At 50.7% G+C, this 15,306-nt stretch overlaps 1 protein-coding gene across 4 annotated transcripts in view; it reads right to left on the minus strand.

Annotated features, from left to right (window-relative positions):
• Positions 1-1,239: 1,239 nt before the first annotated feature.
• Positions 1,240-15,306, minus strand: part of SSBP3 (single stranded DNA binding protein 3) — a 49,783-nt gene continuing 35,716 nt past the window's right edge. For 2 of the 4 annotated variants that reach the window (XM_042873094.1, XM_042873092.1), the window contains 13 exons: positions 10,740-10,820; positions 9,994-10,053; positions 8,025-8,091; positions 7,848-7,924; positions 4,609-4,673; positions 4,425-4,473; positions 4,244-4,279; positions 3,974-4,028; positions 3,376-3,446; positions 2,722-2,800; positions 2,569-2,597; positions 2,358-2,459; positions 1,240-1,718 (listed from right to left, as the gene is read on the minus strand). In XM_042873094.1, coding sequence (XP_042729028.1) covers positions 1,689-1,718; positions 2,358-2,459; positions 2,569-2,597; positions 2,722-2,800; positions 3,376-3,446; positions 3,974-4,028; positions 4,244-4,279; positions 4,425-4,473; positions 4,609-4,673; positions 7,848-7,924; positions 8,025-8,091; positions 9,994-10,053; positions 10,740-10,820 — 801 coding nt within the window. In that variant the 3' untranslated portion in view covers positions 1,240-1,688. The remainder of the gene's footprint in view (positions 1,719-2,357; positions 2,460-2,568; positions 2,598-2,721; positions 2,801-3,375; positions 3,447-3,973; positions 4,029-4,243; positions 4,280-4,424; positions 4,474-4,608; positions 4,674-7,847; positions 7,925-8,024; positions 8,092-9,993; positions 10,054-10,739; positions 10,821-15,306) is intronic. The other 2 variants (XM_042873095.1, XM_042873093.1) reach the window with 1 other exon arrangement.

Genomic DNA, 15,306 nt, shown 5'->3' on the forward strand with positions numbered 1-15,306 from the left:
AAGATGGAAAAGCGGGAAAAAAAAGAAAGAAAAACGGACCCCTTGCGGAGCCCACGGGCGTATCTGCGACGCAACGGATCTTCATTCGGTCGTTCCTAGCGTTACCTTGAAAGCAGTAAGCTGACTGTAAGGATGAGTGCCCCCGCCCGCCCCTCCCTACCCCTACAGGGAAAACACAATGAATGCCTAGGAAAAAGAAGGCAAACATTTAAAAAAATTCGTATTACACACTAAAAAAAGTTCTGTCGTCATCTCATGTCTCGCAGTCAGGATAATAAAAACAAGCCAAATGTTCCCAAAAACATTTCAATGAAGGGGTGCGGAAAAAAGACATCCCTTTAATAAAACATTATCAACAAATATCGTACACAAACTACAATGTATAATAATTACTTTTTTTTTTTTTTTTTTTTTTTTTTTTTTTCCCCTCTCGGTATTTTAGAACCAGACTACAAGGTAAGAAAAAACACTGAAACAAGATACAATGCTTTCAATAATCCGCACAAGGGTCAATCCAGGGAGATAATATTTTACAGAGTATGATATACACGGAGCAGAAATGGAGATTGAGAAAAACGAAGAGCAGTGCAGGGGGTGCCGAGCGGCCCCCCACCCCTCCCAGCACGGGGCCCCTTCCTGCTGCGTCCTTATGACAGAGTACAGAGTAGCAAGGATACATCGCAACAACAGTCACTGCTTAGAAAAGATCTCCATCCAGTTCCAGCTCACAGAGAAGTGAAACCTCGACAAGAGCACATCTTTAAAGGAATAACAAAGCAAAAAAGACAAAGCAAAAAAAAAAGAAGCCCCAAAAGAGCCGAGGTTGGCTGAGATCACAGCTTCAAAGTCCCAGGGCGGAGCAGCCCTTTGGTTCTCCTTTCTTTCGGTGGATTTAACAAGTCAAATCGGTGTTGGTGGCGAACCAGCTCGAGGAAGGGAGGGACAGAGTTCTTGGCGTACTCCGGGGGGGGGACAGACTAACACAGTGCATGCCACAGCCACGGGGAGGGAGATCACAGCGAACCCAGGATGTGATCCTACGGGGGCCACCCGTGTGAGCGCCTCTATCACGAGGTGGTGGAGTCTCTTCATCTTGTTACTGGAGGAGGAAGCGTTGTGCTGCGAATGAACACAAATAGAACCCAAAACAAAAAGGAAAAAAAAAAAACAACCAACCAACAGAACCGAAGCAAAAAAAAAAGAACCAACAAAAACCAATCAGGCCTTCCAAACGAAAACCACCATTGTAAACTGTCCAGTTTATTTAAAAAATGACTACAACAGAGACAACATGAGATTTCATATCTAGACTAGCTTCCTGGTGTCGCACGGCACAAACATACAACGGGGTTCTGTTTCTGTCTTTATTTAAAAGAACAAAGCAAAGAGATCGGAGTTGGGTGCTAGAGGCTTCCATTTGTTTCCAAAAAGAAGTGTCATGTACATATATAAACCCTTCTGCACAAAGAAGGATCTTGTCATCATGTCTTGAAATATTTTAAGTTTTGTCCTTCATGTTTTATGGAATAAAAAGTTCAGCCTTTTTATTGCATGAAACTAAACCTGGGGTGCTGGCCCCGCCACGCGTCTCCCTGCCCATACACCTAGCTTCTTCTTGCATAATTCTTTGAGATCCTCCGAACGGCAGCTGACTCTCTTGATCCTGGAGAGGAGGAGGGGGAGGGAAATCACACACTCATCGTCATGCTGGGGGAATACTGCAAGAGAGACAAAGCCTTGGTGAGCGCCAGCCCCGAGCACCGCGCTGCTCCAAGTGGAGAGGAGACAGAAGAGTGAGGCTGGGGCTCATGGAAACTGTAAGGCAACGGAATGGGAGCGAATAAATCAGATAGAGAGAGGATGGTGGAGACTCCTTTATCAGGATATAATCTGCTCTGCAAGTTGCCTTTCCAGAGAGGAAATAACCACAGCAGTATGGGGTAAGAAGCAATTGAACAAATAAAACAATTAAGCTGTATGCATGTATGTAATGCTAATATAGTAAAAGCAGGCGAGGCGCCTGTGCCCATGCCCAGCACTGCGAGCAGGCTGCAGGTCTCACCCTCACCTCCCATAACTCTGGAGGAACCCCAGCGATTCCCGACAGCAGTGGGGAGTGGAGAAGGTGGGAGTGGAGCTGCATGTCCCAGCTGGCTGCCATCCCATGGGAGCCTCTCCCACAGCCTCCTCACCTCCATTCCCCACGTCTCTCTGCACTGGGAGAAGCCAAGCTCGCTTCCACCCATGTCTGCCCCACGCCTCTCTTCCTCCTCCACCTTCTGTCTCAGAGCTGCTTGTAAACAGCTAAACGGAGAGCAGAAAGGATGGAGGGCACCCATCCTCACCCCCAGACTCACATTGTCGTTTTGGAAGGAATGGAGAAAGTTGCCTCCCAGCTCCCCGTCGTCTCTTGGAGTGCCCGGGGGATTGCTAATGCCACTTATGTTGTTTGGAGAATTCTGCACGAGAGCACAGGGTAAGCAGTCAGTGGGTCCCCGTGCACCCCGGCCCGCTCCACTCACATCCCCAGGGAAGGGAGGTCCCACAGCCACCCAGCAGCTCACTTACTTTTGGAAGTCCATCTATGTCTCCTGACCCTGCAGGGTGGGGACAAACAAGAAAAGCCTTACTGAAGATGCAGCCACAGCCCCGCTCCCCTCCAAAAACCCCACTCAGCAGGACAGCCACGGGGGCTCCCCGAGGCGCGGGGCGGGCGCTCACCTAACGATCCATTCATGTGATGGGGCTCCATGCCACCCATGCCACCCATGGGGCCGTCGGAGCCAGGGCCCATCGGGAACTGCAGAAGGGAAGGCAACAACACCGCGTCAGCCGAAAGGTAGCAACACTGTCAGCCAAAAGGCAACACCCAGGCCGTGGTGGCGCCGGGGCCCCATCTCCCAGCCTGACTGTATCTGGATAAGATGGATGAGTCCATCTCTGAAGGCTGCAGGACACTCCTGGGGGCTGTACTCATCCACATCTACCTACAACATTTGCCCAAACCCAGAGACTGTGCCGACACCATGGGCTTGTGGTCCTCCACATCCCCCTACAACATCTGGCCAGACCCAGGCCATAGCAGCACCAAGGGCTCTCTCCATATATATAAGCAATTAAGGCAGTTGATGCTTGAATCCCTCCAAACCCAGCCGCTTGCCACCGCCTTGACCAGAGCAGCAGGACCGCCGCCCTCTTGATGAGCATAAAAAATTAACAAAGTCGCCGAAGAGTTAATCACTTTTTGATGGTTTGTTTTATTTCTGTTTTGTAACAAATGGCTGAAATCAATTAAACTGCTTTACTCTCAACTGATGAAGTTAATTATGATTTGTTATGGTATCTGATATGTAAATTATTAGAAAGCAGACTTACATTCGATCGACTGCCTGCGGGCGGTACTGGATTAATCATTGTGTAGATGTTGTCACTTGAATTTGTTGAATCTGTGGAACAGTGAAGCCCAGTAAGTCTGGTGATTAATTCATTTCTTAATTAAAACAAACTCATGCCACTTGAACTCATTCTTTTGTATTTTATCACCTAAAATTCCCTCTAAGTACCACCATTTTCTGGCTAATTTGTATTTAATGAAGATCCACAAAGTTTTTAATCACAGAAATTCAACTGTGAAAAAATAATTCAACTTCTAACTGGGAAGCACGGGGCTCGCTTGTCGGGGGATGTGCAGAGAGATAACGTGCACCACGCACCCTACACCACGAAACCTCGAATCCATGAACACATATGGGTTATTCCAAAATACGGGGCCGGGAGGAAGGGGCCTGGCTGTGAGGTCGGCGAGTTTTGTTAGGACCCAGCCAGAAATGTAGGTCAGGGCTCCTCATCAAAATGCAGGAGGAGAAGGAGCAGCCGCAGCCGCGCCGCAGCTCCTCCCCTGCAGCTGTGGCACCGCGCTTCCCCCAAAGCCCCACGGGGGGAGCAGGGCCCGGGGAGCGGTGTGGGCTCCTACCTGCGGGGCTGGGCATGATGGGTGTCCCTGGAGGGCCGCCGCCACCAGGAGGACCCTGCAGAGAGACAGAGCTGGGTGAGCCACGCCGCTGCCCCGACGCAGCCCAGAGCGCAGCTCCAAAGCCATCTGGTTGGACCCCAGCAGCGCTGAGTGTGGGGAATGCTGTGGAATATCCCCGCTGCCCCTCATTTCCCAATGCCCTCCCAGCCCCGAAGCCAACCCCACAGGCCCTACTTTCACCCGTGCCTGCACAGAGCTGGGAGGACTCACCACATATGTACCAGGCGATGAAGAAGAGTATGGGATCTACATGGAAAGAAGAGCAGATTTTAGCAACCAGGGCCGGGGAAAGCATCCCCAAGCCCCACAGACACCTAGGCTGTGTGTCCCATGTTAGGGATGCCCCCCAAGCAGCCGTTGTGCCTTAAACACAAGGACAGAGCATACTCACAGAGTTAGCACTGCTGGGGTTGGGCCATGGTCTGCCAGCTCCCGGCCCCCTGAGGACAAAATGAAACAGAAAAATAAAGTTCTGCTGTTATCCATCACTCTGCACGTCCCGGGGCAGCCGGGCAGCACCCCAGGTCCTGAAAGTGCATGGACACTTTTGCCCAGTGTGGGCTGAGGGAGCTTACATGTTAATTCCAGGCATGCCAGGGCCTAAGGAGTTGGGCGGAGGTCTCATGCCGCTGCCATAGTTCTGCAACGATAACCAAGGATCAGTCTACCATAACGAGAGGGGAAACCGGAGAGGGAAAGAGAAGGGAAAAAAGACACAAACAAACAAAAAAACAAGAGGGTTAGTTTGCAAAAAAGAACGCTGAAGATAATTAGGTGACGACGGTAAAAAATAACAACTTAAAAAACAAAACCACAGTAATGCAAAGCCGTCTGCTCCCAGCAGGGCAGGGCAGAGCAGTGGGGTTTGTTTTTCTGCAGCCGCGTGGCTCTGCCAAAATCCCCCAGGAGCTGCTCAGCACCCATGGCCACACCATCACCCCATAGCCACAGGAACACCCCAAGCCCCAACCCTTGGGGTCCCCCCCAAGCCTTCATCTCGTTACAACAGCCCCAGCACAAGGCCCAGCCCAGAGTGCTGCAGGAGGAGGAATCCCCGCATGCTGCGCTCCACTGGATTTGTGCTGTGCTCGCTGCCCTCTGGGCGATGCACAGCCTGATTTAGGTCGCGCTGCAAGAGCAGAGCCGCTGCCTTCCCCCACTCTGCAAGCCTGCTCCCAAACGCCCGCTTTGTAGTTTTTGTCTTTTTTTTCTTTCTTAAGCAAGGCAGGGGAGGAAATGGCATGCTGTGGTCCCTGTGCCCTGCAGCCTGCAGCTGGAGAGGAAAAGGAGGAAGAGGAGGAGGAGGAAGGCATCATGGTGGGCAGAAGCTGCAGTGCCCTCTGGCTGCTGGGGCGCAGTGTCCCCCAGGAGCAGGCTGCCCGCAGCCCCAGAGCTCCACTGGCACCCATGAATCTCAGTGCATCTCCCATCAGGTCAACCATGCCATGATGCATCAGTTCTGGCAGCATTTCTGCTATTTAGAGCAGCAGAGGGGCACAGCTCCCCAAGCACTCACAGCTAAATTTTAAGTTCATACTTCCTGGATTTATGCACTGCTTTGTTGGAAGTTTGTTTGGAGGAAGCAGACAAGGGTTTCCCCAAACAAATTACAAGCAAGGACGTAATTGATCCAAATTCCAGCCATTTGCACTGAATTGCAGTATCAAACCTCTCGTTTAAAAAAAAAAAAACCAAAACCTCAGTGTATTTAATTGGAGCTGAAAGGGAGGCAAAGGGAGCCATCTGAAAGATGCTGGAGGAGGGTGGGGAGGAACGCAGCTGTGCTGAGCGACCTGTGTGCCGGGCAAGCACTGACTGAGCCAGCGAGCTGCAGAGACTTTAAGAGAAGCACTGAGTTATGTGATGCAGAGTTAGAAGTGTGGATCCTTGAGGGGAAAAGCAGTAGAGCTGGGTTGTAAGAGGTGATTCAGAGTTGGTCAGTAATTAGCAGTTGTCAGGACACTGGGATGTCACGGCTGGGTGCTCTCTGGGCATTTGGAGTAAATTTTAGGAAGGCTCTGGTGCAATGCTTTAACAAGAACAAGGAGAAGTGCTGGGCAAGTGGGGAGCTAAGGGCTCTGATCTTGGGTCAGTATTTTTGATGGCTGCTCCCAGCTTTGGGAAGGAGCACCAGGTCAGGAAGGCAACTGTTGATCTTCACAAAAGGGAAGGGCACGCTTCTGCAAAGCTCTCCCTCATGTACGTACACAGGGAGCGGCAGAGTAAAAAATAAAGCTCTGAGAATTTCACAGCTCCTCCCGGCTCCCAGACCTGCCGCCAGCCCACGCAGCGCTGCCAGGCTTTGCAGCAATCTCAGCAAGTGGGAAGCGAGCAGCTCAATGCTTTCCTTGGCGCTGGCCGTGCTGGCAAATGCCATTTACAAAACTTTTTTGCAATCCCTCACAAAAGGAGCACTGCAGGTGCAGCAGCAGGTCCTGCATCCTCAGCCACGGCAGTGCTAACACAGCACGGGCGATACTGCTTGGGGGTGTCCTCCCCCTGCCCTAGAATGGATGCAGAGCCATGGATTCGGGCACTCCTCCCTTCCTCGTGGTAGGCAATGACACAACTCCCTTGACGCTGCACTCGCTTTCGCTCGACAGTCTCGAGGGGAAAAACAAAACAAAACTCAAACACACACGTTTGTCTCCTGACAGACTCTGAGCCTCGCGCTAAAAACCCAACGTAGGCGACAATGCAGAGAGGATAAACCTACAACCAAAATATGGTAATGTGTTTTTGAAGTCTCTTAGAAGGAACAAACAGAAGTGAGTCAACAGAGCAGCATGCAAATCCACTTCAGAAAATGAATCAACAGAAAGGCAGAATATATTAACCCAGATCTGCTTAATTTAAGAGTTTGTTCCTGCTTGGGCTGGCTGTCCCCACCCCACCTCCCCTTTCTGGAGTAGCTGAGCAGGATTTGGTATTACTGCAGCCTAAGAAAGAACTCTGATTAAGTTTGAGCATCCTTCTGAGCTGCGGTTGGGTAAAGTGAGAGCAGAGGGAGCTGCGTTGTGTTTGCACAGTTGGGAGCACACGTGAAAAATCAGGGGGACAACCAGCACCGGCTGGGACTCTCAGGAGTCCTGAGAGTTCAAGGTTTGGGAGTACTGAAATGCCTGTGAAAGGTCTGGAGCTTCTGAAACACACTTGAAAAAGCCAAAAAATAGGTGACCCAACTTCTCTGAAGCACAGAGGGCAGTGAGGATGAGGACCTTGGGGTGCAGGTGGCCAAGCTGCAGGTGAAATCAGCCCCACCAAGCACACCTTCCTCCCGACTGAGTCCCTCTGCACAACCTTTCGCTTTGCCCCTCCAAAAAAAACCCAACCTGATTAAGAAATGACTGAAATAAGAAGGAGCTCAAATGCTCTGCAGATCAGGGCACGGGGGGGAGAAACAAGCAAAGGGAACAGTTATTCCCTCACTAAAGGTATCTTTCCATTTTATTTTTTTTTTAATTTATTTATTTTTAATGTCGGCATCCTTCCCCTTTCCTGCTGTTAGGGTCATAACTGTTTCCCAGGCCTGCTGCATAATGCACTCAAACACCGCTACGGCTCGGTGCTAAGTGGCATCCCCCTTCAGCTGAAGGGCAAGGGGGGCTGCAATACCCTTAATGAGGACACGCAGCCCTGAAGACCTCGCTACCGTTAAAAGGAGGGATTTCCAGATGCAAGACTAATGTAAAATGCATTAACACTAATGGGGGACAGGAGGGGAAATCTCCCAGCCTTTCCTGCCCCTGGGGGTTGTGGAGATAGTGGTTGGTGTTGGCAGAGCTGTGGATGCTCTTTGGTGCTGCTGGGTTACCTGCGGACCGGGACCCATGGGGCCCATCCCTCGCGGAGGATTCATCCTTTGCATGGGTCCGCCCATGTTTGGGTGCCCTGCCGGGAGGAAAGTGACACATTAGGTGGGATGGAACCCCAGAGCAACAGCTAACGAGGTGGGGGAAATGTCCAAACCACCACAATTTTTAAGGTTTACCTTGCTGTCGCGTGGGATCCATCGAATTGGGCAGCAATGGCTGTGTACCAGGAACGGCCCCCGGAGGCTGGGAAAACAAGGTGGGGGAGATTACACAAATCAGCACGTGGCCAAAATGCAGCCTAGGTGTGGAGATCTGAGCCAAGGGGACTCCGGTTCCCAAGGGGAAAAGGGTTGCTCAGGACCCAAAACCCTCCTGTCTTGTAGAGATGCATCCCACCTTGCATTGCACTGGATGCCACATCCCTACAACTCCTGGCACTGTTCCTCTTTCCCTTTGCCAATACACCCTAGAACCTGACTCAGACACCAGTATTTCAGGAGCCCCACGCTGTGCAGGGCAGAGGTATCCTGGCAGGCCATGACAGCAGCCCAGCACCACAGCCAAATCACGCTGCCTGCAGTGATTTATTTGCCCACGATGGGCAATGCTGTGCTTACAAGAGGCTGCATTTGGGTTCATCCCTGCATGCATGGGGCCCACTCCCATGTTTTCAGATGCGCTTGCTCCCCCTCCCCTGAGCACAGGCTATTTAAAGTTCAAAGGCTGCCTTCCCCACACTGCTCTGCGCAGATAAAGGGGGAGAAAGCACAGATACTATCTGCCTTGGGGAAGCAAACTGCAAGCCTTTCTGCAGTAGAGCTGCCTTTTATTTGAATACCACCGTGAAACTGGTCCCCCTCATGCAGACACAGGCCCCATCCAACCCAGCAGCCAGGCTGACTTTCGTTCCCAGTATTTTACATCTTGGAAGATAGTGGCAGGAGGAAGACAAACAAGAGCTGTCGTGGCTGTGAGTATTTAGACTTCTGCTCTCTGACTTGCCTGCCTTCCTATTTATTCTTGTCCCACTGGATGTGACCGTGACAACACCAAGCTCTGGGTATGCACAAAGCTGCATTTAGACACAGTGTTTGGGAAAAAAAAAATCTCTCTAATTAACCTCACAGTCAAAATCAAAGGTTAAGAGATGTGGAAGACCTGAACCCCACTGCTGCACAAACCCTCTGTGGTCCCTGCTTTGCCAGCACGGGGGACTCATCTGTGCAGTTCATGGTGGCGTGAAACCACAACTGGTTGGTCTCAGCCCTGCTAGGTGGCAGTTTGGGTAGGACCTAACAAAACAAGCGCTGGGAACAGCAGCAGCTCCGCCTCCCCCAACGCCTCCACCAAAACCCACAGAGCCACATGCTGCACCGAGCCGTCCGCCTGTCCGCATCGCTGCCACCTCCCACCCTGCCTGGTCTCGAGGTGTTCTGGAAGACCCAGTGGCTAAAGCCTCCAATGCAGCAACCAACAGCATTAAGAAAGGTGCAACATCCTATTTGCTAGCTGCTCTTCTGCCAGGAATTGTAAAACTGGATATTAGGAAAAGCCTCCTCAGAAGGATGCACTGGCACAGCTGCCCAGGCAGGTGGGGGGGTCACCCACTCCAGGTCCCTGGAGGCGTTCCAGAACCGCAGGGATGTGGCACTGAGGGGCAGTCAGTGGGCATGGCGGGGTGGGTCGGGGTTGGGCTTGGTGATCTTTTCCAGCCTTAATGATTCTATGGTTCCAACCTGTGCTTTTCCTAATAAGAAGAGCTATATTAGAACAACGTTACTTGTAAGAAGTGTTAACAAAAGCAAGCTCCCAAGATAATTTTTCCGAGGTTATTTTGCTACTCTGAGGAATTGCATGCTTCCTTTAATTTCTCTTGAATGAAAAGCAACCCGTGATTAGGTTACTGCCACACAGACCTGATGTCAATGCCTCAAGGCGATGCCACACGTTTTGGCAGCGCGTGGAGCGGGAGCTGGCAAGGACAGCAGCAAACGGCCGCCGGTTAAGCCGAGATAAGAGGATAAACCCAACCCCAAAATTCAGGAGCGACCTGCCCCGCCTGACCCCACAGCAGCTGGGATTATCTCCATTGCTTTAATTTGCAGGGATCGCAGGGAAAATCCGCCCAGGGTCGGGGAGCAGTACCTGGTTTCCCATCCGGATGGGGGGCCGGGGACCTCCTGCATAGCGCGGTGACATGAAAGGCTGCAATGACACAGAAAGCAGGTCAGCATCATGCGACAGGGGGACAGCTCGTGCCCCACACACGCCGGTTAGACCTTATAGACTTTGTTCTGGAGAAATCCTTCTTTCAAAAAGTTGAGTTGAAAAAGGAAAAAAAAAAAAGAAAAGAGAAAAAGAAAAAAGAAAAAAAAGAAAAAAGTGTCCGGAGTCCGTTTTTATTTAAGGTTTTCTGTAGGTTTATTGTTTGAGAGTGTTTGACATACTTCGGCTGTACTATGTGAGGCTGTTACAATTAGTGCACGGGTAACCCTGAGTGTTAGATACTGAGCTTAAATATATGTATGTGTTTCTATATGTATAAAAGTGGGAAATATGCACATACAGACACGCACACACACAAAAAATTCCCCAACGCTACGTGTGGAAAAAAAGAAGACTTCAGGTGCTCTTTTACAACTGCTGCTACCAACAGAAGCTTAAAAACCCACATCCAGCTCCATTCCTCAGGCTGCCTGGGGGAGGTAAACCACTCTGATACCCACGAGTGAGTTCTCAGTCCGCCGTCACCTGCACACCCAGCAAAAACAACCAAGCACTGGGGAGAAAGCAGCGCCCCATGGCAGAGCTGGGGGCAGCGGGCTCCCGCTCCCAGCGCGCTCGCAGAGCGCGTCCCGATTCACAGCCCTACCCATCACTAGTGCCGTTACCTGACTGTGGGGTCCCATCATGCTGTTAGGGTTGTGGGGTGGAGGCTGTGCGTGTGGCGAGGGCTGTGAACCAGGCGGTCCCTGTGAGGTCAGACAGTAGAAGGAGGTTATAGATTAGCACATGAAAGCGCAGAAAGAGCTAAAAAGGATTCACGGGTGGAGCTGTTTTGTTTTTTTTTTTTGTTGTTGTTGTAGGGAAGGCAGTTTGCCAATTGTTTTTAATGCTTTATTATTTTTTTTTCTCTCCTTTTAGTTGAGTTTCTATTCATTTGTAACTGAACAACGAATAATGATAGATGCAAAAAAAAAAAAAAATTACAAAAATAAAAAAATTCAGAACATCTGTCCAAGTACAGCAGCCACATTACAGTAAACGGTCCAGTAGTTCAACCACGTCTGCAATGATAAACACACAGGGAGACACTTGGCGAGGGCGTGCAACGAGGAAGAAAAATATGCAGGAGAGGGGGTCAGAGAGGTTGGGGGGAAAATACAAAAAAAAAAAACCACCAAAAAAACCACCCCAAAACAACAACAAAAAAATCATGTTCTCCTCTCTCCTCCCACATCCTGAAGGCTGGAAACACCTCCCAGGGTTTGCCACCCCAGGGTCCGCTGCGTGGTCGGGTAAAGTGCTACTAAGGACGTCTAAGGAAAAAAGGAAAGATTAGTTGCTGTAGGTTTTGAGCACTGCAATGCAGCAGTTGCTGACATTTTGGGGTTGAACGCCCACTTTTTTTTTTTTTTAAATATTTCCCTTTAAAGCACAAAATGAAAGTTTGCTTGAAGGAACAGTGAGTTTGGTGCAAGGACGTATCGGTGCATGTTAACACAGGGCAAAAAAAAAAGGTATTTTTGGGTCAAAGGACGTGTAATTGGTACAGAAAGCAAATAAGCTCGGTAAGTGCGTTATGCGAAGCGACTGCACACTCCAGGAAAGGCGCAAAGCAGATGTTCTCTACCTGCCTTGTTACTAATTTCAACAAGTGTTCGCCTTCTAGCTGCTGCCAGCAATGGCATGGTTTGTTACCATGAGCAATTTTCTTAATTAACAGACATTAATTAGCCATTTAGCAATTTTGCAAGCATTTGTTTAGCAGCTTTCCTAAACATGAATACCACTGTGATAATGGTACTGATTAGAGGGTCCCCTAATTAACAGTACAGGGAAGGAAAATTGAAATCACATAAATTAAAAAGGGAGGGGAAGTTAATGAAGGCAGGACACATTTGCACCTGCAAATCTTTTGTACCGTGCAAACTTGAGTGCAATGTAAATAAAGTAAGAGGGCTTTTTTACTTTTTTTTTTTTTTTTTGCAGACTGTGATGTGGGGACATGCAGCCAAACACTGCGACAGGACGCTGGTGGCTGTAGAAATGAAGCCATGCTGTTGGCACCAATGGCTCTGCGGGCTGGCACTCGGAGCCACAGGGCAGCCAGCACTCGGGGCACTGCTGCTGGGATGCTCCTGCCCCAGTGGGGCACAGCGTGAGGTGGTGGAGTGAGGCCGAAGGCCTGCGGCCATTTTGTGCCGCTCTCCCTTCCCCTCTTGGGGGGGGAATGGAGGCTCGGCATGGGACCGCCGCTGGATGAAGTGGGTTAGGGCACTTCACAACTGATTCCCTCTGGGTGGGGGAGGAGGGAGAGGTGGATTTTCTCCCTCCGAGCATTGTGCTGAAGTGAGCAGCACATCTGAAGCGCCGGCTCCTTCCTGCCCCAGGCCCGGCGAGGCCCCCGCCTGTGGCTGGGCCCAGCACTCCTCAGTCAGAAACGCAGGGCTCTGGATGCAGTTATCTCCATAAACATCTGCAGATGTCCCGGGGCCCAGGCCTGCCCCTAAACCTGCCGATGGCTGCCCTTCCCCACTGCGTTTCCCTCCCTACAAACAGAGATGATCCTGATGGAGCGCAGTGCTGGAGACGAATGTTTTGCAGATATGACATGTGGGCTCCAATCAACACAACAACTCCTTCGTTTCCTTGAAGCACATATTTAGCAGTCATTAAGCAGTGCTCCTACAGCCTCTGCAGGCCTCACCGACAGGGCTTGGACGGCCATGTGGGATGGGACTCTTCCACACGGCTCAAAAACCCCACAACCAACCCAACACTTAAACCAGTGTAAGAAGAAATTGTTTCTGACAGTGCTAGGTGTTCCAGCCCGCCCACTGACCTCCTCTCTGCTTCATTTTCTTCCCCCTGTTTACTACAGGGACCTTACAGACAAATCTGGACTAGCAGATGACAGAGGGCTGCTGCTTTACCACGGGAGTTTCCAAACGATCCGATTATTTCCACTCCATCTTTCACAAGCTCAACTTCTCAAACTTCTTGTAAAATATTAAACATGGAAAATTGCACTAGCGATCATAGTTCTGCATGTGTCAATTTATGTTCCGAGCGTAATTCACCACAAATGGATCATGTTTTATGGGCTACATACTTTCAGCTAATGGTGGAGTTTTTACATTTAAAAACATTCTCAAGTACCTCTGGGGGTGGCAGAACAATGAAGAATGGTATAAGAAGGCAAAGCATCAGCGCAACGAGATACCAACAACTTGGAGTTAGCAAGAAGAAGGCATCTTGCATTTAAATGTATCTGCCTCTGACTTGCCGGTTTCAACATCAGAAAATATCAAAATAAATGAAATGGATATTAATTAGAGAAGTGCCTGAGTTTACTGGGTGGGAATCTGGTGTTTTATTCTTGTAAAACGAGGTGGAAATTTTGTGACACGTAAACAAAAGAATGAAATATCCCTTGTCAAGCTTTAGGGAGGATGCTCCAGGCTCCTTGGTAGCTGCCGTCCTTGCAGCACCATGACCACCTGCAGCGCCGTGGGGCACCCACTGGCTCCCCCAGCCCCACAGGCACCTGGTGCTTCCAACCCAGCCATCCCAGCCCTTAGGGAAGGTTTCAGAGCCCTGCCGTGCCCTCTCTAGGAGGCTGAAGAGCAATAACCAGCAACTCGACATTCTCCTGCCCTGCCAGCTTCGTAACAACATCTTCTCGGCACCACAGCCCACACAGTCTGAGGGTGCAGGAGGAACTCAATGTGCAAATGGTGCTTGAAGGGCTCTCAGAGCTTCCTGCAACACCCCCGAGCCCACCACAAAGCCCAAACCCTCAGCTACAACATCAGATGTTTTTATCACACAGTAGACAGTGCCTGGAGCCCACCGGGCTGGACAACAAGCAGGGACAGAGGGTCACCTCCTGCCTGCAGGGCAGAGAATGGCAATACCAGAAAGGCATGAGGTGCTGGGTGAAGGCCCAAATTCACCTTCCTGAGACCGCAACATGGCCAAGCTCGGCAGCAGCCAGGAAGGGAGCCGTGGGCAGGAAACTGCCTTGCCTGCAGCTGGGGCTCCCGAGCACGGAGTTCTGGTTTGAAGGAATATGTTAAACACAAGCTCTTCAGGAAACAAACCCATGTCAGCCGAAGCCAAGAACAGTCACCTCCATCTGGATGGAGCACCCGAGAGAAAGTTGACTGCAAATCCCACCATATGCTCCAGACATTCGGTACAAAAGCCTCGGGCATCCTGCTAAACTTCCAGAAAAAAAGGGAAGAAAAAAAAACTTTTTCCAACACTTGCTATTTCTTCTCTCTTGTAAGCCATATTCCTTCAGCTCTTGCCTAGAAGAAGCCTTCCCCTACAAAAGCAGCCCCGGGAAATCTGACAGCATTAGGTCAGCCCAGCTGCCACCCACGCCAGTGGGGTTTTGCAGCACTAGCAGCAGGAGGCTCAGCCATCAGTCTCTTCCCATGGGAAGCTCCATGGGAAGAGAGCCTGGCGAGAGCAGCAAACTAAGGCACAACACTGCAGGTCTCTTCCCAACCAGCAGGGAGAAAGGATGCCCCCGGGATGGAAGACCCTGTCCTTCCTGGCTCCCGAGGCTTCTCTGCATTAGGGGGCAGTGTAGGAACAGCGAGCGACCGGTGCTTTGTTTTGGTGCATCTCGCAAGCTAGCTGCTGATGCATAGCTAACACGGCCACAGACATTGATTTATGTGCAACTTTCCATTTCATCAGAGCCAGCGTTACCGAGCCAGGCAGGGAGCACGCATTTGGAAGAGAGGCAGGGCCATGGGGGGGGGGGAGGGCTGGGATGAGCAGCCCCCACGTCCTACGCCCCCCTGATTTACTACAAGGAAGGTCTTGTTCTAATAGCTTGCAATTTTTAATTTTACCTTGTGCATTTCCCTGGCACTCCCCTTCCCCAGTGCTGGAGCAGAGGAGACTGACGCGAGGGATCTGCAAACGGGCATCAATTCAGCTTTCAAAACAAAAGCAAAAATGATTTCGATGACCTTTAGGAGGATGAGCGAAGGGTTTGTTTACTCATCTTAAAGGGACAAAGAGCGAGATTTAAATAAAGGAGTCTACCCACGCTAGCCACGAACTGGCCCCCCATTAGTCAGGAGCATGGCCCGATGCCAGGCGCCACAGCCTGCTGGCACTGCACGGTGCCCAGGCATCCAAAGGGCGCCCAGGGCCTCTCCTTTCCTGTCGGGCTTCAGGAGACGCCGAGGGCTGCATTTCCCTTGGCCTTGAGCC

This window comes from Lagopus leucura, unplaced genomic scaffold (genome assembly GCF_019238085.1).
Source record: "Lagopus leucura isolate 7727_CA_CO unplaced genomic scaffold, USGS_WTPT01 Super-Scaffold_100009, whole genome shotgun sequence".
NCBI classification, from domain to species: Eukaryota; Metazoa; Chordata; class Aves; order Galliformes; family Phasianidae; genus Lagopus; species Lagopus leucura.